Source organism: Galendromus occidentalis, unplaced genomic scaffold (assembly GCF_000255335.2).
Source record: "Galendromus occidentalis unplaced genomic scaffold, Mocc_1.1 scf7180000075558, whole genome shotgun sequence".
NCBI lineage: Eukaryota > Metazoa > Arthropoda > Arachnida > Mesostigmata > Phytoseiidae > Galendromus > Galendromus occidentalis.
Window position 1 is genome coordinate 314,855 of NW_003803548.1, and position 22,443 is coordinate 337,297.

The 22,443-nt window shown below is 51.4% G+C and overlaps 2 protein-coding genes across 2 annotated transcripts; one reads left to right on the top strand and one right to left on the bottom strand.

Moving 5' to 3' along the window:
- The first annotated feature begins 512 nt into the window (after positions 1-512).
- On the top strand, positions 513-8,045 carry LOC100904685 (uncharacterized). Its single transcript, XM_029111170.1, has 10 exons — positions 513-566; positions 667-1,976; positions 2,073-2,388; positions 2,491-3,517; positions 3,660-3,890; positions 4,011-4,288; positions 4,825-5,985; positions 6,832-6,890; positions 7,188-7,678; positions 7,807-8,045. The coding sequence occupies exons 1-10, from the start codon at positions 513-515 to the stop codon at positions 8,043-8,045; spliced, it is 5,166 nt and encodes a 1,721-aa protein (XP_028967003.1).
- A 667-nt stretch (positions 8,046-8,712) lies between these two features.
- Positions 8,713-16,995, bottom strand: c12.2 (von Willebrand factor A domain-containing protein c12.2). Its single transcript, XM_029111129.1, has 26 exons — positions 16,839-16,995; positions 16,484-16,725; positions 15,673-15,936; positions 15,357-15,581; positions 15,007-15,250; positions 14,728-14,902; positions 14,527-14,622; positions 14,278-14,450; positions 13,910-14,174; positions 13,629-13,807; positions 13,283-13,501; positions 12,895-13,115; positions 12,564-12,750; positions 12,293-12,460; positions 11,954-12,117; positions 11,735-11,864; positions 11,486-11,649; positions 11,275-11,390; positions 10,963-11,183; positions 10,584-10,865; positions 10,277-10,491; positions 10,064-10,191; positions 9,558-9,906; positions 9,305-9,454; positions 8,978-9,171; positions 8,713-8,815 (listed from the first exon to the last, which is right to left on the bottom strand). The coding sequence occupies exons 1-26, from the start codon at positions 16,993-16,995 to the stop codon at positions 8,713-8,715; spliced, it is 5,031 nt and encodes a 1,676-aa protein (XP_028966962.1).
- Positions 16,996-22,443: the final 5,448 nt, after the last annotated feature.

The following is a 22,443-nucleotide window of genomic DNA, read 5'->3' on the forward strand; positions in this document are numbered from 1 at the left end:
GTGCCTGGTCGGTTCCGCGAATGTTCGTTCGGTCGATGATGTTTTATTGGAAGTGAACTTATCACAGCTCATTGATCTTTACCGAAAATCGGAGAATTCTTCGGAATCATTTTGAATACAGGAATGTCTCGACCATGTTCCTCGAAACTCGCACCGCTCTCATTGCTCAAACGCTGAGACTCGTGATTCGTGATCGTCTTGCGGAGCGTTGCTGAGAGTATCTTCAGAAACAGCTGATTGTCGATGTACATCGCAATGATAAGCATTCCTCTCGATTGATGGATGTTGGGGGGGGGATCCGGATTCTGTCGGCGCTGGATATCACACAATACGACCCGGTCTCCGTAGGGCATCATTCTCCCACGAGAAACTCGCTCAACTTCCGGCACCAACCCTATTCTCCGCTTTCAGTGTCGGTTCGAGTGACAAGTCGCCGAGATTCGGAATTCGCTGAGAGTTGATGGTGCGGGAAGGACCTCATAGGAATTTGCTCCATTACAGAGCATGCAATAATGGATCAGCGGAGAAGGTTTACGCCAGGTAGCTCTGGCCGTCCCCATCAGAATGTGAGTTTCCAATCTTGTGAGCGTGATCTTCGTCGAGGTAGTCTCTGTCAATGTGGGGATTCAGATAATGAGCATCCTCAGGAAAATGAATGATTTCCAGGATACGCGGCCCCAGGACGCTCCGGACAACATGTACAACCCGGGCGGACCATCCAGAATTCTGGGTCGGCCGAGCGGATCGGGGAACTTCCGGAACGGAGATCGCTCGCAAGCGCCAACGGATCCCCGCCCGCATGTCGACGGGACCGTCAAGGAGAAGAAGGCACAGCTCGTGGAGAACCGTATTTTCTCCCTGGATCGACCTTCACCGATGTTCCCGAACGCTAAATGGTTCTGTCGGTTGTGCCATCAGCATTTCAACCAGATGGTCTCCGCTGTGGAGCATTGCTCCATGAAGATCCATGCACGAAAAAAAGCCGCTTTGGATTTGCGGAAAGTGGTGTTCGCGATGCCGAGGGCGGTTGGAGATAATCACAAGCTCGCGCTGGAAGAAGAACTGATGAATGTTTACAACTCCCAGAGGATGACGGAGGCGAACCTCGAGGTTCGCGAGGCAATTCTGGAAGAGATCTCGAATTACCTACGGGAGAATCTGACCGAGTCGAATTTGAAGGTCGACGAGAAATACCTCGAGTTCAAGCTGCTACTACTAGGAAGCTCCCTCAGTAAACTCGGACTGTCGACCTCCGACATCAACATGGACTTCCACCTCTGCAATAGTGGGCCCCCAAACATCCAGGCGAAAATTTATTTCGAAGTGCTGAAGATCCTAGAAGAATGGTCTGCTCTGATAGATTTCGACGCTCAGCTGAACGCGGCCATACCGATGGTGAAGGCTTTCCACAGATCATCGAATTTCGCGGTGGAAATTGTTTTCGGCGGAGTTGCTTCGCTGAAAACGAACCGCCTCCTACAAGACTACGGCTCGCTCGACGAGAGAGTGGCGCCTCTGGCCGTGAATTTCCGCTATTGGGCGAAACAGTGTTCTCTCGACGATTCTCACATAGGTTTTCTACCCGCACACTCTTTCGCGATCATGACCGTCTACTATTTGCAACAGATATCCCCCCCAGTTTTACCGTGTATTCACGACTCTATGAAAGACACAGAAGATGACGATTACAAGAAACCCGAACAGCAGAACGACTGGAAATCCGAGAACAACATGAGCATCGCTGAATTGTGGCTTGGCATGTTGCGTTTCTACGCGGCGGAATTTCCCGTGAGAAAGTTGTGCATCTCGATCCGGAGCCGGAAGAAGACAACTCTAGCTACACGCCAATGGCCTTCGAGATTCATCGGAATCGAGGATCCGTACAGCAAGAAGAAATCCCTAGCCAAATGCATAGTGAGCGAGCAAGTGATGCCTTACCTGTTGATGTGTCTCCGCGCCTCGTACATATATTTCGCGTGAGTACTACCTTTGTTCCATTCCGAGTTCCCCCACGTCGTCGTTCGCTCCCTCTCTATGCAGGTTGGCTGACAACCATTCTCCCGTTTTCGCAGTGTGCCGCGCACCGGCGAAAGACCTCTCTTCGATCTTTCGTCTCATCTGAATCTCAACGAGATCGAGGACCCTGAAGGAGACGACATCGAAGACGGGCTCGCCGCGGATGAGGAGGTACCGGAAGCAGAAGACGATCAGGACCAGGTCGACGAGGATCAGGAGGCGGCCCCTGAAGCCGAGTCGGCCGACGTCGAGGAGCTCAAGGACCTCCGAGGTTGGAATCAAAGCTGGCCGCCCGCGGTGCAGACTCAAATTAGTGAATGCGAAAATTTAAAGTTCTCAATGGAAAACGTCGAAGCACTGACAGGGAAAACGGTTCGTTTCCTCCGGGACATTTCTCGTTTCGCATATTCGATTTTTTTTTCCCATCAGCGATGCATATCGATGCAGACCGTAAGCCGCGAGTGTTCCTTTCAGAGTGCTCCGGTCGTGTGCATTCTGTGCCGGCAAGCCGGTCATCGCTCCAACAACTGTCCGGAAGCCAAGTTACCGGAAGCCGTGCCCGTCGACGGTTCGGCTTTCGCCGATGCGTTCGGACATCACGCCGAGCTGTGTCAGTATATCTTCGAGAACTTCCGACCGACGATCTCGGAACGCGAACTGAGCGCTCGGGTCGAAATCGTCCAGAACATAGAGAGCTTCATACAGAAAACGATGCCCGAAGCGTACCTGACGCTTTTCGGCTCATCGAGGAATGGTTTCTCGCTAGAGAAGGCGGATCTGGATATTTGTCTCAAGTACAAAAACAAAGAAGATATCGACCCGAGCATGGATGTCAAAGACATCATCAAGAGAATCAGCAAAATTCTCGAGAAGCATCCAGACATCAGCGACGTTCAGGCCATTGCGTCGGCGAAAGTCCCGATCGTGAAATTCCACCACGACCCCTTCGGCGTCGACGGAGACATATCACTGTACAATGTTTTGGCCGTACACAACACTGCCATGTTGAAAGCGTACAGCATGATCGACGAGCGTGTCGTGCGTCTCGGTGCTGCCTTCAAACAATACGTGAAACTCTGCCATATGGGCGACGCGTCGAGGGGCAGCCTGAGCAGCTACGCGTATATTGTGATGCTCATCCACTACCTGCAGGTGGAGAATGTGGTCCCGGTACTGCAGTCGATACCGCCGATCGGCCATCCGGCGGGAGAAGAGCTGCCCAAGGTCATGATCGCCGGCTGGAACGCTTTTTATTTCAAGGACATCGAGAAGCTCAGCGAGGTCTGGCCTGAGTATGGAAGCAACCGAAAAACCGTCGGTCAGCTTTGGCTTGGTCTTATCGATTACTATGCGACGAAATTCCGCTTCGATCACTTCGTCGTGAGCATCAGGCAACTAGAGCCGCTCACTCGACTTGAGAAAATGTGGACGAACAAACCATTGTGCATCGAGGACCCATTCGAGCTCGATCATAATTTGGGGACCGGAATCTCAGCAAAAAGTGAGTGCGCGACAAAAGCCTCCGATATATTTCTCCCTATCCAGGGTCCAGAGGAGCTCCCCGGTGATCGGAGCTCTACCTGAATTCCCATCGCTACATATGCGACCAAATCGACGGAGAGTGACTCTGACCTTGATTTCAGTGGCGAGATACATTTTCTCCGCGCTGATAACCTCGAGGAACTGGTTTTTGCGGAGTCCGGAGAAGGTGTTTTCCAATTCGGCGGCGACGTACAAACATTTCATGGATGTCCGGGAGTTAGCAGTCGGCAAACCACCCAAAGATCGGGGATGCAAAAGATGCGGGAAGATTGGTCATTGGATGAAAGCGTGCCCACTGAAGCACGGCGAAGCACCAGGTGAGCTCGAACGGAGTGGAGATGTCCAGTTCTCGGAATCGGACTCGAAGGTTATCTAGGAGGATCATTCGACTCTGGAAAAACTTCAAGGATCTATGCAAGCTAACTCATACGATGCTCTTTATTTCGAAACAGATAGAAGATCGAATCGACGCGTTTGTCATTCTTGCGGGCAACCCGGTCATATCGTCAAGGAGTGCCCGACGAGGCTCAAACAAATCAGAAGTCAGAGAGAACGCCCCATGCAGCATCATCAACAGCAGCCTCTCATGCAGGACAATCGGTTCCACAGCCAAGCATTCCCGAAGCCCAATCATCCTCATATCGCTCCGGACGACATGAATAATTTAGCTGGGAACAGTCGCGCGCCTAGAGTGGACGGAGGTCTTGCCCTCGCACCTGAAGAGAAAACAGTAAGTGAGGAATTAGGAAATGATAGGAAGAAAAAAACAAAAAGCCCTCCAAGAAAAGCTTAGCTCAGAAACAGCTTCGACCGGGGCCGTCCACCGCGACGCCAGAGAAGCGCGGTGCTGAGGAGACTGGTCCGCGGGAGACACCTGAAGGCGGAGCATCCGAGCCGCAGCTCGAGGAGCTCGAACAGCCAGGGGGAAATCAAACAGGCACAAAACGACGAAAGCTCAGGCGCCTGCAGCAAGATGTTCAGCAGGAGGAACAAGAGCCGTCGACGTCTCAGCAGAAGACGAAACGGCGGAGGAACAAGCGGAAACAGAATCAAGCGGACGCATCGGCGGATCAAAAAAAAACTTCGCCGGTGGTGGAAGCGGAGTCTGGGCCCGAGAAGAAGACGCCACCGGGAAAGACGGAGCAGAGAATGTCCGGTCCTCGAGAGACTCGAATGAACCTGACGCCGGGACCCTCAGGATCAGTCGCGCGTAAGGCCCCCTCACGTAGCGATAGAACCGCAAGGCGTGGATCCACGATCCCACAGGGATCGGATGGGGAAACGAAACCCTTCACGTTCCAATTCACTATCCCGGAGGAGGTGAGAGAAGGTGCGAATTCCGCCGAGAATTCTTTCGCTGCACGAGACGGCGGGGAAGTTCCAGACGGTAATGCGTCGAAAACTGAGCCTCCGAATGCGGGACAGAGTAAAAAGTCGAAAAAGACTCGCCTCTCCCGTAGAAAACGCCGAGCTGGAGAGACCCAAGGCTCTACCCCAGGTCCTCTGGAGACCACAGCCCAGAGCTCGAGTGAGAGCGCACATTTCGCCTTAGCCGAGGGGCAGGTTGCGATTCCGGGCAAACCGCCTGCGACTGTAGCTGAAGAGGCGCTCTCTTCCCGGACGAGTGATCCCGTAGAGGTTTCCGAAGACGCGAAACCAGTATTGCGAGAACCAACGGCCGAACCAGCATCTCAGTGTCAAGTTCAAGAAGCAACTGCTCAGGAGGATCGCGATGAAGCAGGGGACCCTCCGCGAGTTCTCAGAAACGCCACGAATCTCGACACAGTCGATTCGATTGGTGTCGACGTGTCCGATGGGCCCGGGCGGAAAGACGACGGACCCGGAAGCAACAGAACAGAATCGGAGGTCACGGAGGAGCCACAAGAGCAGGGCACTGGGGGCTCCGAGGGGCATGAGAGGGAATGCTCGCGATCGCCCTCCGTCACCGAAACGGGAGTTCCCGGACGCATGCCTGGGCCTGGGAAAGATGCTCGGAAAGCGGAAGTGGAATCGGAGGCGGAGCAAACCAGAAAGAGTCCTCAGAAATCTCGCCGAGCGCAGCATTCCACGGAAGCTCCCGCGACGTCCGACGACAATCGTCTCGGGACACACTCCCGAACAGACAGAGCGAAATCCAAGGTCGAAACGGTCGCAGAGGTGGAGTCCAGCCAGGCGGCTCGGGGTGCCGATGCCAAGGAAGATGATGGAGCACAGGCCGAAGAGCTCGAGCGTCCAAATGACGGAGAAGAAGCTCAAGCCGATTGTGATAATGTCACCGTCCGGCGATCGCGAAAAGCGATGAAAAGAGCCAAGAACAAAGCTTCGAAGAGATCGCAGAAGAAACGTGAGCTACTTGCCGCTTCGAGTCTCAGCGATAAGAAGGAGGGGCAAGACGAAGGAGGTTCTGACTCGCCTCCTTCGGAACCGGTTCCCAATTCAGCCGCCGAGCTCGCTCTTTCTGAGGCAACCCAGAATTCGGGAATTTCGGAGGCACAGGCATCCGAAGGGTCATCAGCACCAATGGCTGAAGGAAGTGGCGAGCAGAGGCCTCAGGGGAAGAAAAAGCGTAAATCGAAGAAAAAAAGTGTGACAGGGTAGTGGAGAGAAGTGACAGAGAGTCTCACTTTCACCCGGTACCGGCGCGTTTGTGATTGAGCGTATCGCCAAGTTCAGGATTCCGTGAAGGATCGACGAACTTTTTGTCAATTTTCACGGGGGAAGTGGAGGAATTCAGTTTTCGTATTATTTGCTTTATCGAGACCAAGCCTTGTGAGATTTTTTTTGTTTATCCTCTGTACATAATCTGAACGGCAATATCAATGAAACCAGATGGATCGGTTGATCAGAGTTATTATTCAGTTGCTCATGTGCATCGTTCAATGTCTTCTCCGATCGATAGTGAGTCGATTAGTCATCCACAAGAATTTTGTGTACTTTATTTCTCCAAAATAAAGCGTGGCTTCAATTGAGGTGAGGTTTACTTGTCAGAAATAGGCTTCCCACAGTTCCGCTTCCCTCGAAACGGCCCCCACCTCAGGCATTCAATTATCCTAGCCTTAGGTTTCATTCTGCTCCTCTCAGGGCCTTGACAATCTGAGTCTGCTGAGTGTTTCCCTACTCTGCTCTATAGTCCTTTGTGATTCCCTTGGAGTCCTTCATCAGAACTTCATCGCGAAAACTCCATTCGGTCCCGATTGTGGCATGAGATTCCGTCGTATCTATCCTCTCACGGACTATTTTCCGGAACTCCTAGGAAACTTCTAAACTTTACAGGATTCACCCGATGAGGCTATGCTGCGCATCATGGCTCATCTCGAGAGATCATTCAGGTCGTAAGTACTATTTCGACAGATTCCACCGTGGGCTTCGCACAAAGTGACAACGCGGTAGAAAGCATTGAGGATGAGATATCCTATTTATCAAAATTGACTCCTAACGAGTTTCGATTGTTCCGATCTTCTCGCGAAATATTCCTTCGAACGAATCAACAAATTTCCTAGACCACTCTTGAGAGGGCCCAGTGCCCTCTCAATCCAGTACACGCTTGTCACGTATTTCGGTGGGTGATCGGGGATTTCCTCGACTGCGTTTCGCCATCCATTTATCCTGTACGGACACTTCTTTTGCAGTTTTTCCGGCCAGCAGCCGCAGCAACTCTCTCCGACCCACCTTCAGTTCCAACAACAGCAATTCCAGCTGCAGCAGCAACAACAACACCTGCATCAACAGCAGCAATATAATTTCTCTCACCCAATGCATCAACACCCGCTGCACCTGCAGCAATCAACACAAATGCAACAACCGATACAGGCTCAAATGCACCAGCCGTCGCCGGGACAGATTCAGCAACCGCTGCAGTCACCGCATCCCATGGCTGAGAACTTCAACCACGGTGGTCCCTCCCCGTGGCAGAATGTGCAACGTCCACACGGTTTCCCGGCTCCGGAGATGACCTCATCGACCTCGCCACCGATCGAGTACGAGAACCGAATCGGACCCCACCAGATCCCACCCGGTTTCCTGGGTCGTCAACAACAGCCCGCGATGCCGTTCCCATCGATGTCGTCAATGTTCGGGGTTCCGCAGCCAAGCCAAAGTCGTGTCTCGTATTTGTCAGACTGTAAGCATCTCCCGTCCTCACCGGACGGAACAAACGTTCATCATCGCCCATCGTGTATATATTCACCGAAAACGGTCGAAAATTTTCCCTCCATCCCCGATAACGATGACTTGTTGAACTCTTTTCAGTGGAGCAGTCCTGGGAAAACCAGATGGCTTCGAACAACGATCACGGTTTCAACCGACTTCCTCCTCAACGAGCTCCGCCTCCAGGATACGGAAATTTGATGCCTATGAACGATTTCCACCAAGAAAAACTTCCGTCCGCAACTCCTCCCTATCAGATGCCGAATCAAGCTACAATGGAGTCGGCTTCGCGTTCCCAGATGACTTGGGGTCCGCCCGAAAACAACTTCGTGAATCATTAAAGCCTCCAGTAGTCTGCATAGGTCTCAGCCTCGACGACAAGCTCGACTAAGTCTGCGTCTGATATGATCGTGTTTTTTCCTTGTATACTCGAAGGAATGAGAGAGCGTGCTTTATTGTTTGTATATATCAGCGCATCCGTTTCATGTGTAGAATCATCCGACTCGCTGCTGAGAGCTGAAAACAGCAATTTTCGCCTCGTGTAACTTACCTTATTCATTCAAAAGCTCTCGGGAGTCCCGCATGACGCGGAACGACCGGAGGAGACGTTTTTTTGTAAATTTTCTATGAGACTGTGAAAACACACCTGACCGTCCCGGTGTCGCTGTGTTTCGCTGGCGAAAAGCAAAACCTTAAATGCGGAAAGTTTTCGGCCATCACGGGGCGAGCGATCCTAGAGCGAAATGACGCGGAACAATGTTCTCACTGACTCCGAATTGACTCGATGCTCTGTAAACCTTCGGTACCACAATCTTCTGATGTGTGGAACCTTTGTGATTTGTTGAAGGCTACACATCTTTCAATTGTACGGTGAGAATAAATTCTCAAGCATCGAAATAAGAAAACCGGCGTCGGATCAAAGACTATCTTTCAATCCAACCTTCTCCATGCATGAAATATAAAAAAAGATCTCTTGTCCTCCGGAAACTCAGTAGATCGGAGTGTGGATCAATTGACGAGCTTTGCTGAGAATATCTGTTTCAGGATCTGAGGCAGTTCCTTCGTATCCATGCAGACGAATCCGTGTCCCGGCGGCAGGCTCTTCTTCAGACTGCAAGGTTTTAAGAGGAAATCAAAATCGAAACTACGGAAGTCCATATCTAGGTCATCTTTTCGGTATTCCGCCCCTCCTCTACGGCGGGGATTCCGGAGATATTCCTCGAACCGATTGGGCAAATATCGGGAATCGATTTGGCTCATTGGATCAACTCACTACTGCGCTTGTGCTCCCAGAGATCCTATCAGAACCGTATATGCTTGCACTTCGGGCTGTCGAGAGGTCATTTCTCTTGCAAGCGCTCGTCCCGATATTCCGTAACGCTCGAGATTAGCGTCACTGAGTAGTATGACGCAGTTCTCGTCGTAATCCTCGCAGTTCTTCAGACCTTCGACCGCCTCCTTCATCGCCTGGAAGCATGGGGACACTCACCAAATCGACTCGAATGGTCGGGACTGATCGTGTCCCTCGAACACCCAAAAGAGTCTTGATGTTCTAATCGCGAGAATTTTCGATGAGGGGCCGATGGAATCCCAGACTCACCTGTAGTGTGGAATCCCCCGACATACAATATTGAGCATGAGCATACATCCTCTGTAAGATTCGGAAGCGTTCCTTTTCGTCCTCAGGAGGCTCGCCCAGCTTAACCAACGGCAGGCTACTCTCTTCGCCGCTGTGTCCTCTGATTTCATACTGTTGCGGATAGGGAATAAAGGAGACGATTTAGGGGGAGTTATACGGCATCGGGGCCCGCATCTAGTATGGACTGAGTATGGAGGACGGATTTGGAACCCACGTGGATTTTGTGCTTGAAACCATGCAGGGCGTCCATCATCATGATGACGGCCTCCATCTCCCGCTCCAGTCGCGCGTCGTATCCGTTGAATCGATACATCGAGCCGCTCACATCGACAAGGAGAACCAGACGCTTCGGTTTCTCTTGGCGACCTCTGTTCTTGTGTTCAGGTACCATTCTTCGCTTGAAGATGTTCTTCTCGCCTGCTGCGGCTTCGACGAGCTTCGTTTCGTCCACGTCCCCTTCAGCCCGGTGTCGGACCCACTCTCGTTCCTGCTTGTTCCCTTCGAGACCTTCGAGGACAACTCGGAGCGCTTGGACAGAATTCTTCACCGAGTCGAGATAGGATCTGAAACATTCCGAAATACTCTCGCGTGAGGAACGAGGACTCAGCTGATTCCCGGCTTCTCGGATTTTCTGCTTTGGGGAGAACACCCCAGGTCTCGAGTTTTGGGTAGTGTGGGAAGGAGAGGAAATTCTCCGCTCTGAGTTTGCCTTCAATTTACCTGTAGGTATTATGCTCCGAGTCGCTCATCTGAATTTCTTTCAGTCGCCTCGCGAGAGCTTCCTTCGCCATTTTCCTTGCCCGCTCGGCGATGTGAGGAGGAACCGCTCTCTTAACCTCATCCGAAACCTGGTATTTCCGAAGTCGTTTTTTTTGGAGCTTTTATCGATGGAAATCGCGCCACGAGACGCTCAACTTCACCGTACGTTCGTACCTGATGAACGTCGAAGCCCTTGTCGAGCCGGTAAGGACCGCCGACACCGCCGAGACCCGCGGTGTCGGAACCCCCGGTCCCTCCGGCCCATGTGTTACCCCCGTGGTGTTCTTTGTCGTCAGTCTTGCCGTGTTTCGGACCCGATGGTTGGAATCGGGGGTCTGATCCCAAAGTCTTCTGCCATTCCCGCAGCTCTTCGATAAGTTTCGCAGTTCCTAGCAGGGGGTGATTCGCGTAAGAACGGAACGAATTTCGGAAAGAAGTCAATCGAAAAACTCGTGATCTCAAGGGGACGTAATCTTCTTACCCAAAGTAAATACATTCAAGTTCCACCCGGATTTCGCCCGTTCCAGAGAGAACAGTCTTCCCGGGACGGTATCACAGCTTCTCAAAAGAATATTTTTCTGCAATAGGGGCTGACGCGCCACTTTCATCTCATTAACGTTCACGTATTCGAGACAGTAAGGGTTCGAGTTCATCGTGGACGCGATGACCCCACCCTTGAGAGCCACCGAATCCTCGCAAACTTCGTAGGTAGCACGCGCGATGCCAGACAGCTCTGCTTTGTCTTCGGAGAACTTCACTCGACCTACATGGAATTATAATTGAGTAATTAGGGATGATAATATGGATTCTTCCTTGCGCCGAACATGTACACGGCATGATTCGCACCCAGATCGACGAACCTATTGTGTGCAGATCCGATACGAAAGTATTCCGATCTACGAAGCGAAGCCCGTCCTGAAGCTGCGCGTCGTTGCTCGAGCCATCCCTCAAGTTCACTAGGAGGCTCTTGTTGATCAGGATGTGATCCCCGAAGGGAACCGCTTGCGTTATTCCTTTGTCAAAATATATCTCTGTGAACCGATCGAGGGAGTGGTCCAAACTCAGAACACAGCATTTTTTCCTGAAAAATGCATCCGCTCCTCCAGCAATCATTCATGAAGGGAATTTGAACCCTCTCCCGTCGAAAATTCGATCGGCACGGAGCGACTTACGGGTTCGTTTTGATTAAAACAACATCGGAGTCTCTGTACAAGATTTCACCCGGCGGGATATTCGACAGGTTCATGACGTTCTGTTCCAGATTTGTCACGTAAAGATGGCCCGTATCCTGGAGCGAAATTCGTCGATAATGCTCGACCTGATGGTCATGTCGATGGGCGAGTGAGCAACTTGGAAGACACGTCAGCGACGATATGTACTCACTCTGTCCACAAGGCAGAAGTTGCCGGGCTTGCTCGTTTTCAGACCCAGTGCGGCGGCCCCTCTACACCTGAGTGGGAGCTCGCTAACCAGCCACGTCCGCGACGTCTCATCCAGAGCAGCGACGACCGGTTTGCCCTCGTAGGAAACGATGTGTGGTATTCCTCCTGAGAATCATTCGGTGGGTTGAGGGCACTTATTTCCTCTCGTGGGACAATCAAGAAAAGAAATCGAGTCTCAGAGAATCTCTACCTGAGATCACTAGGTCCTTCACGCGAGACAGCGGCACGGACCACTGTTGGCCCAACTCGGTGAATTTGTCGATTCTCGGGAAATTCGACGCGGAATTCACTCGGTAGCCCTCACGTAAAAACAGCTGGTCCTGGGAAGAGAATGTTGCGTTCGTCGAGAAAGCTTTGCAGCAGGAGCCGAAACTTCCTCCTGTCGGATGGCTCAGACGACTCAACTCACGATGAATTTGAATTGTTTCTCCTCTACTCCGACCTTCGACGTCGATTGCCAAGTCAGAGGGAAGGACGTCAGTTGAGACCACTTGCCCAAGTCTCTCGACTCGCCGAGGAACACGTCAGACGCATCGGCGTCGAAAGAGATCCCGTACGACCGAACAACATGGCCTGGCGAATGAAAGAAAACTCATTTGCTAAACGAAAGAACATTTATTTAACATGAAGATATACAGAGAGAGCCCGTCAGTTGGTCCAGTAAGACCGCACCACTATCATGCCGGGCCAAGACGATAATTTCTTCATAATATCGTGGTCTTGACAGGGTAACGGTGGACAACCTCACCGATTAGCCTTCGAGAATTGGGTTCATGGGAATCGAAATCCAGCACATTGTTCAACGCCTGGAGGATACCGTCGTCGGGGAAAGCTGCTAGATGTTTGGTCACGCTCACCAGCTCTCTCGTTGAGAACGGATATCCGATTTGCCCGCTGTCGTAGAGTTTCCGCAGATCTGTGGGAACCGAGAGATTGGGGGAACGTGAGAAAAAACATCCGCCTCCTACCCAATAGAATGCGAGGTTTCTTCAAACTGACTCCGATCGAGAAAATCTCACCAGCGAAGAGATCCACGAGCTGAGCGAGTGTTTCCTCGGGAAGATTTGGAGCGTAATTCGAGAGGAGTGTGCGTTCGGAGGCTGCATCGGGAGCGTCAATCGAATGTACAGACAAGGCGTCACCGACTAACGGGAAGAAGTCGTTGCCCATGAAGGGAAACCCGGGTCGGTTTGCCAAGAGTATTGCCTTAAAGGTGAGAGATAATGAGATTCTTGGGGACTCGACTCGCTTGTCTCTACTTATCGTCGTCCATCATTATTATCAAGCGGGCCCAGGTGGCCAGACCGTCCAAAAAATCAGATGTTGTCGTGCGCTGATTCGGGACTTTACCTGGAATTTGGGATGAATCGGAATTTCCAAGGGTCCGCATTCCTCTTTCCGTTTCCTGAGAACCCGGCGGCCGTCGGCCAGAAGCATTTCGCCCCTTGCAAGGAGCGAATGCAGAACACGCGTGACTTGTACAGGCGCTTTGTCGGCTTCATCGATGACCACGATGCGACCTTCGGTCAGCGCATTCATCAGGGGTGAGTTTTGATAGACGATGCTCCCGTCTGGAGAGAGACAAACCCCGGATTCTTCTTGATCGTAATCACTTATAATAATCACAGGGCACCTATTGCTTTTGTTTCCGCGCGTGTGATGGACGACTCACTGACGAGGTCCTCCATTGGTTTCGAAAGAATCGATAAATCTACCTGTACTCGGAGTTTGGACTCACCGATTAGCTGGGGTTGAACCGACAGAGAAGCTACCGTTGTATCTCTGTGCAACTGCATGTACTCTCGGGGCTGATTGCAAACACCCAATAGATAATCTATGATTTTATTTTTCCCGACTCCTTGATTGCCAACCAAGAGGAGATGCTCCCCCAGAACTAGATCTTGGGAAATGCGGTGCAGCTGCTCCAGTTGTCTCGCGTTCTCGAAGAAAAGTGTGCCTGCGACGGTTAAAGGTCTCGTATATGCCTCTACGTCCGTGATTTCTTTCCGCTCCATGACCAGCTGCCCTCTAATCGATTGTACCACCAAGCGGAAAGCCCGGGTCCCGTTCGGTGCGTCACTCACTTGGAATTTTGGCGGGGGATTCATTATCGAGGTTCCTTATTAGAACGACGTCGCCTATCGTGACCGTATCCCGCTCGATTTTCATTTCTATTTTATTCGAGCTTCCAGCTCCGTCCGCTTCCACGCCGCACTTCGCCAGCGTTTCATCGAAAGCGATGCGAGTCAGTTGGGGGGCGAATCTACGAATGAGGTCTCAATTTTGAGCGAATGAACGTCAAAGCAGGCTTGGTTAGCTCTAGGTGGGTGACGCGGTGATTCTCGAGCGCTGACCGTCCACTCACTTGATCAGGGTTGCTTCGGAAAGCAAGTCGTACAAATTCGAGTCCGGGTATGCATTGAGCTTTCGACACAGTCTCAGCAGCTGCCGGGTGCTGAGACTCTCGGCCAGAGAGCGCAGAGGGGCATCGGAAGACTTGCGGAACGCTGAGATGACATCGAAAAGTTCCTGAGGGGGACTCTTGCCAACTAGCTTGGAGAGAACCTCTCTTTGTTCCGCGACCGGCAAGGGAGGCAGATGGAGCGACATGAACATCGAACTGACTTCGGCTAGAAACCAAACAACAATCATTTCCTTCCCGGAACCAAATTGGACAAAAGAAATTGGAGATGGACACAGAGTTGACATTCGGACAGCCGGTATCTAACTCACGGGACAGCCAAGTCCGATCCGTGGAATCCTTCTTGGGAGGTTCAGCTAAAGCAATGATTTTGAAGTTTGGATGCACAGGTCTCATTCCGTCGGGTTTCCCAAGAGCTTCCCAACGGTCTTGACGTAGCAGGGTCGAGCTATCTGACAGCCATAGCTCCCTCTCGTGGATCAAACTGCGTGTAGAAGAGATGAATGATGTCTCTTCCCTAGGGTTGATTAGTCATGGCATGGTTCTGAATCTTGGCATACCTTTGCAGTGAACTCAGAACGGTCGGATCCAGAACGTCAACTCCGTCAAGGATCAGACAGTTGCCTTCCAGCGCAGCTTTCACGATCGGTGAGTCCCTGGAGTATGGATAGATGCCGATTTCGACCGGCGAACCAAGCGAGGTCATTCTCGAAGGGCACCTCATTCATAATACCTAATCATAGCAATGGGTTGAGTATTACCTCCAGACGGTGGTCCCCTCATCGAGTCGCCTACTTTGGAGTAATTCTCTCGCACTCATGTCTTTGTACAGGGGAATATGAACTATTGCAGAATCGTCGAATCCCAAATGCGCGGCAGCAAAATGCGCGAGCGTATTTTTCCCACAGCCGCGCGATCCGATTATGCAAACATCGCCTGCAGAACAATCGAATAATCCTGATGGGCTGTATCTTATCAGATCATCAGCCGTTAGTCTGTCTCTTATGCTAATTTTTATTCACTAATTAAGGGCGACTCACCGACTGAAAGCGCCTTGCAGAGCGTGCTCACGGCTCGTTCGAAAGTGGAAGTCAGGATCAGATTGGACTTTGAAGTCTTTTCGTCGTTCAGCGTGACTTTTCCGCTGGAGGGAGGATAGCTACTTGACTCCGCTCCCATGCCCTCCTTGGAGATGAGGTCAGCGAGAACTCTCTGTGCGTCTTCTGTCAAATGAAAGCTCGGATAGACGACATCCAGAGCCGCCCCGAAAGGCACGCCTTTCTCCTGGAAATGTGGGAATTCTGGGCGTGATCCAATGCTTCCCGTCACGTCGTGACGCGAGCCATAAGCAGTGGGATGGATTAAACTCGGGGAGTTCTCGTATAGTCACCCATAACTGTGCCATTTTCGAAGCGGAATCGAAGTTGAAAAACGGCAGCCCCAAATCCCTGACTTGTGGCGAGTTGATCGTGTACACTATATTCAAAAATTTCTCTAGATGATTCCCTCTTGTCGGCGCCAGCTCTCGAAGTTCCGATAGAGCATCGTCGTAATCAGGGAATTTCAATGACTTGCATTGGAAACGTGACCTGAAGGGTGGATCCAATGTATTTCCCTGGAAATTCCGGCGGGAACGCTCAAATCAGCTGAAAGGCGCTCTTCTAGATTCCTTCGGTCGAGTCAGATTTGGGGTTATTCTTCGTTACCTTGAATGGTGGAACTGGAGCGCCTAGGGCGATGACACGAAACTGCTCGTCAACTCTCCGCATGCCCCACTCCGCGAGTTTCTCCGGACCGACTTCTTGGAGGAGTTCATCGAATTTCTCGGCTTTCAATAAGAAACCTCCATCATCCAGATGCATCTCACGGTTCTCCAGGAGATTATTTATCAGCGGGAGGAGGTTCCGCTCCGCGCGCTCCACGCCATCCAGAACCAGAACGCGACCTTCTGTAGCGGCTCGGACGGCGGCCTGGGGAGAATAGTCGCAGGATGAAAATTCCGTCCCGGATGAACGCAAGCATAGTGGAATGCGGACTCCAGTGGCGGATCCAGGGGGCTCCGTGTTGAGGCCCAGTATCAGCGGCGGTTGGCCTCTACCAAGTCAATGGCTTTGCCAAAAGAAAAAACTCAGTATCTGCTCCTGGCGGACTCGATCACCGTGAATATTCCAGAACAGGCCCCTCTCTAAGAGTAGCCCGTCTCTAATAGAAGCCCCTCGGCGGGATTCTCGCGTCGAATAGAAGCCCGTCTCCAATGGAAGCGGGGGAAACGGGGAATCGGCTCAGATTCCCGAGAAGCTCTGTTCCAGAACATATGTATCTCGAGCTTCAGAAGTCACGAGAAATCCAGTTTTCCGAAGTCCCTTCTTCCTAATCACCGTCATTGCACAACCGCGCGTAGAATCAGGAGGAGGTCCCCCATGATACAAGCCCCTCGCCAATAGAAGCCCCTCTTCGAAGGGGTTAGAAATAATAGAAGCCCGGGCTCGTATCGGGATATTCACGGTATATGATTACCTGGTCTCGCCATCCGGCTTGGTTGCCACTCAGTTCCCGGTACTGCTTCAGATCGGAGTCCGTCGTGTCAGCGCTTAGCGCGACATATTCCACTTCCCGACCCGTGAATTCCAAGTACTTGAAAACAAGTCTCCTCCGTTCGGAGCCCGGCGGTGCCAATAAGAATACATCCTGTCCGAGATGATCTTTCTGGAGGAGCCATCGGAGTAAGCCCCAGGTTCGTGGCGTTTCATTCTCACTCACTGAAATTTAGAGATTTCTGGCATGCTCTTTCCGGACGCGACTAGCTCATGATGAGAAAAAAATTATTCCATTCTAATTTCCCATGATTTCTCACGGTCCCAACCCTACTCACAATATTTCACCGGAACCTTCTTGGGGTCGCGCGGCTCTGGCAGCTTCGCCGAAACATCACCCAATTTTATTGTGCGCCATCGATCCTTGCTTGATTTACTGCTCGCTTGGTTGTGCGCGCGTCTCAGAATGAAGCCGACCCCAAAAGGGAACCTCATACCTCAACCTGAGACAAAAGGCCTCCGGTTAGAACCAGTCCCCCCCTACCACCGATCTCGAGCGGATTCGAACCACGAACGTGACAGGTTGGAAGAGAAGGTCCGCGTTGCGTCCGCCCGAACTATCATGGGGAGATTCCATCGGAGCTCCCTCATCAAACCTTCCGAGGAGTTCTCCCGCTTTCCGGACAGTAGATACCTCCGATGAAAGTGAATGTATCCGCATATATCATACTCCCTCTAGCTAGGAAATATTCTTCGCGCGAGTTTGCAGAATGGATCTCCGGGGAGATTTCAGCGGCATCTCGAAGAATTATCCCTCCGAGCAGTCATCGTCAGTAGTCCGAATCTTCAGTATCGAGTGGAAGACAGAATAATTCGGAGTCTGGATATGTCTGTCAATCTCGAATCGCCGTGAAGGACGAGCTCCGAAAGGGGGGTCGACTGCTTCGGGGGAAGGCTCTCGGGCGGCATCTCCACTCACTCTCTCGACTCGAACGGTCAGATTGTCGTAAGCGATGTCGTGTCACGTCCGGAGTGTTCTGCATTCACGAGAGTTTCCGACGGCACGTTCGCGAAAGTCTGATGGAAGAACACGGAATGTGTCCACTTGTTTACAATCTGATTATCGCGCTCTCTCAAAGCTGCAGATGACGTCGGATGGACCCGCGCGCAAGTGGTCAGCGGTGAGGGACAGCCCGGTGAGATACCTGAGCGGGATCAGAAAATCGCCGTCCCTCCGAACGGTTTTTGCTGATCGGAAAAACATTTCATGACGACGAATATCCCTCTCTAGTGGGGCCATCCGACCTGGAGGTGATATCCTCTTGCGCGGATATGATGATGATGACAATGATCCGCACAGACAGCTCTTTGTCCTCATCGGGCGCTCCACTCTAATTTCCCGATATTCATGTCACATTTGAGCCGCCCACAGCAGGGGTTCTCTAACTCTATCTCGAAGCTGAGAAGTGTCGTCATCGGATGCTGGCATTAGTTAGGATGGTTCAGTTGGCCAGCTTCGATCCGTCGTGAACCCCTCGCGAAGGCTGTAATGTAAGACTCCGTAAACAAGCTAATGGACGTATGACTTATCAGGTACTTCGCTCTAAGGCCGAATTCCTCTTGAGGAACGAGTGTCGCGCCGATCTCCGGGGCGCATGGATCCGGGTAAGGGGGGCCACATCCGAAGACTCGGGACCCCGGATCCGTAGTGTATTCATAGCGAATATTTTATAGAACAATCCTGAACCGCCTTCGAGAGTCTGAAACTCAGAAAACGCGATTCCCGGATGCAGTGTCCACGCTCCCGAATGATTCCTCCTAGATCCGGAGCTAACATATGGAAATGAATGGAGCCGGTGTACGAGCTATAGTGTATACCCCATCGTATAATTCCGACTGCGTTCATAAACCACGTATCGACTTCCTCATTTGTCTATCGGAAATGGGCGACGCCGAACAAGCAACGCGGGTAGCCGCGCTGACAGGGAGTGCGGAAATCGGTGAGTGTCCTGTTCACCGGATCCTTCTGACGGGAATCGCTTGACTGACGCTGCTTGCCCGGAATACTGGGCCGAATAGAATGATCACAGTTGTTTGACTGAATTCCGGGCCCGGAGCCAGAATGCGACGAAACCTAGAGAGAGAATCCGGATGGGGAATCGCCTTCAATCAAGGGGGGACTTCCGTTGCTGCTGTGATTCCTAATGAGTCGGAAATATTATATATTATGACCCACGATGTTCATTAACTTCGCGGGATCATTTCCTGACGCTGAGCGACCAATTACGAGGCCAGGAACATTGATAATGAATCTGGGATTATCTAATCCGTTTAACCATCAATGTATGAGTGGAAAGAAAATTTTTGATCCAGACTGGATCGATCTTTCGAGTTGACCTTTCATCGAAGAGGCTCTGAATCGGAATATTTCCGAGTCGAATCGGATCGAACGACTTCTTCCGTTTTTGTTGAGAAAGAATTGCGCTAGCTGACGGGCTAGAAGCGACCCTGGAGAAGCAAAGACGGCAAGATTCGTCGATTCTTCCGGCGGTTCTTCCGCCTGAAGAGCAGTACAGATACTCCCTGCACAAGCGAACGAATGGATTTCTAATTCACCGTATCTGTGCTTCCGAATTCCCCAGTCATGCTCAACAATTCGTGAGATTCAATGACTGTGCTCTGAATTCATGAGTTTACATTCACTCTCCGCCCTTCTATTTATCCATTTCCCTCGATTTTTTCCAAATGCCCCATCAGACGATCGTTATACCCCCCTTACCGAGGATGATATGACAAATTATTTCGTTCACGATGTCTGCTTATGGTCGGTCTCCGACAATGGGCGTGGTTACACAAAGCGGGGAGTCGGAACATTGTCCTATCGGTTTCCATTCCGGGTCCTACTTTCCATGCTCGAGCATTCAGAGTTTTTTCTCAGTGGAAGATTAGATCAGCTTGACATCCCAAGTTGCTAGAAGAAGCTCTTGCAATGCTGATATAATCTCGAAGCCTCCCTTCCTTTGTGAAGATCAAATGCTAAAGATATATGGTGAAGTCCGTCCTACATGGACGACTCTTGTAAAACATTCTGAAGTGGAATCGAGGCTATAAGAGCATGAAAACAACATGGAGCGAGGGAGGGAGTACCCCTCCCGGTCAAGCATGAGGGTCGAGCTCAAGTATATTACGCATCGAAACATCATGACGATCTCTCTGAGGAATGCTAACGTTCTGATTCATCAAGCTGCCCAACTTGGAGCGTTTCAGACACCAGGTTTGGAATTGAATGAGCGGGCTGGGTGCAACGTCGGATTCTATCCGCATAGGAACAGGAATGCATGGAGTATTGGGCATATAGGAGCAATATTGATACTCTGAGCCCTCTCATCTCTGCGCCTCAGCCTTCTCCAACTTCCACGCGACTTTGAGAACGGTATCGCTCCAGGGAACGAATTCATGAGTACTTAATATTTCGATTCTCGATGCGGTCGCCCGTCATGGGTTTTTCACGACCAGAATCGTGTGAGCATGTGAGCACGTGAAGTCGGCTAATTCTCTCGAAGGCCCCCGATTAGGTCGCGGAGTTCAACGGACCACAGAAAAGAGAATGCTGCTCTGAGAATCCTGCACTCATTCCCATTTCAGGCTCACATCGGTTCGCGATTGGCTAAACCACTCCTGAATGCGCATCGAGCACTTCGACTACATGCGAGCAAAGAAGTCACGGCAGAGCTGAATTACTAAGGATGAAAACGCGACGGTGAAGCCGAATGCCAGAATTTCAATGGGAGCCTCGGAATTCGATCGGAAGGGCTGTTGAGGTACACGACCCATCCATTCGAGGAGTTCGGCCAGAGTCCTGCTCATTTTTCCTCCTCTCCCGCAGCATCCGTACTTATCTTGGATTACCCCCTGGTTGTGGCGAGCTTTGAGCCTCTGTTCAATCAGGATCGGGGCTCTTAGAAGATCGTGTCGCAACATTATCATGGCATACCCATTCCATACGGAGTTATCTATGAACGAGAGCAATATTTCACATTTGCTCGCTTTGACGTGAGGAGGGCATCTGATCGATTGCCTCCGGTCAGGATAGATAATCCATTCCCTCCCATATTTATCCAGCTGGATCTGATACATATTCCATAAGTCGAAGTAGCGTTGGAACTCTTCCATTTCTCGTTTCGATCCGCAATATATCATTTTCTTCTTCAGCTGTTCGGGTGTGTGGATGACCGCGAGCCACAGGATATTCACGGATCGAACTGAGCGCACTGAGTCGGTCATTGTGTTTTTGAACTGCGTGGAGATGCATTCGGGGAATCTCAGGATGCGCGAACCACTCGGCCTGCTTATGACGGATGTCATGTCGTCGACAAGGATGGAAGAGAAGAAGAGATTCCCCAAGATCCATAGGGACGCGGCTGACGGAATTCGACTTTTTAGGTGCCCCGAAAACTGAGCAGAACTCGAGAACGTACACAGGATGTCGAGGAATGTCAGAAAGGACGTATCACTCAACAGCCAAACGGATGTACCGAGCAAAATCATTATACTCAAGACATATCTGTTCGCGACGTGTCCTTGAATCCCGACGACGGGAACTTTCCGATCCAGAGAAAACGCGAGGACTGCGTTCTCCATGAACATGGGCAACTCAATCGTATTCAGCGGCGGAACATCCGTGTAAACGAAATTCAGGGACATGTTGAAGCATGGCGCGGAGTCGCTGATGAAACTAATCTTCATGACGCTGTTCGCTTCTTGCACGAAAACCGAGTTCTTGATGGTCTGTTCCTTCGAGAGTCTCACGGGACACGAGACCCTGTCGTTTGTGGCTAACCAGTCTGCGAGACACGAGCTCATAAACAGCGGTTTTCGTTCAGTCTCCAAATTCATTCGAAAGCCGAAGGGCATCTCGAGGAGGATCCTCTGAGAGCAGCTGCCGATTGAATCAGATGGCTTCCCAACTGAAGCATCCGCGAATATTATCTCTTTGAAATCGCTCGGGAATTCTTGCAAAGCTCTCGACATTATTGAAGCCGGTGGGAAGTTTTGCGTGATCACAACCAATAGATCATTCGCTTCAGGGCGCCGAAGGAGTGATGACTTGGTCCGCGGAGGGTCGACGAATGTTCGACGGTAGGTTATCACCGTTAGATCGAAGCAGAAAAAAGCAACCCGGTGCTTGTTTCGGACTCTGGCGCTAGAGACGAAACTATCGTCGGTTTTAGAGCTCATTATGTCCCTGGTCAAGTATTGATGCGGCGATTGTTCGTACCGCTGTCTGATGTCACAGCCGATGAGCTCGATGAGGATGCTTCGCGCACTCACAGTTTTCTCAACCTCTTGAATCACGAATGCGACGAGACTCGCTTCCTCTACCGATGCTTCGCGGGAGCGTTTCGGGGAGCTCCCCACATTCTCCAACTCGAGATCTGGGGCCTTCACGTTGTGTGAACTTAGTTTGATCTGGAAGATTATGAAGGCTGCCAAACAACAGGCGCCACATCCAAGATACCTCTTCGACAGCCAGAGTACCCTCATCGTTTTCTTCACAATTCTCGATTTCCTCTCTGGCGGGTCATGGTGGCGATCCCTTCCGGACAATTCCGTCGAACGCATTCTCCCCGGACGACTCCGTCGGGTTCTGGAAGTCTTCAGGGCAGCAAGACTTTCCTTTCCTTCTCGTCCTGCGTGAAAGTACTCAGTGAGATTCGATCACACCCTACCTGCGACCCCAAGCGCGGTAGGCCGATTTCCTCTCCGAAGAGGGCATTCTTCCACGGTGGTACTTGGTAGCACGTTCGAAGCTACGGGAACAGCGGATATCGCTATGCATTCTTCAGACATCGAGTCCAACTTCCACCAATCTCTAGCGCGGCGTCGGAACTCTGTCACCGGCTGAAGGCACCAACGACAACTGGTATTCGCGCAGGAGAAAGC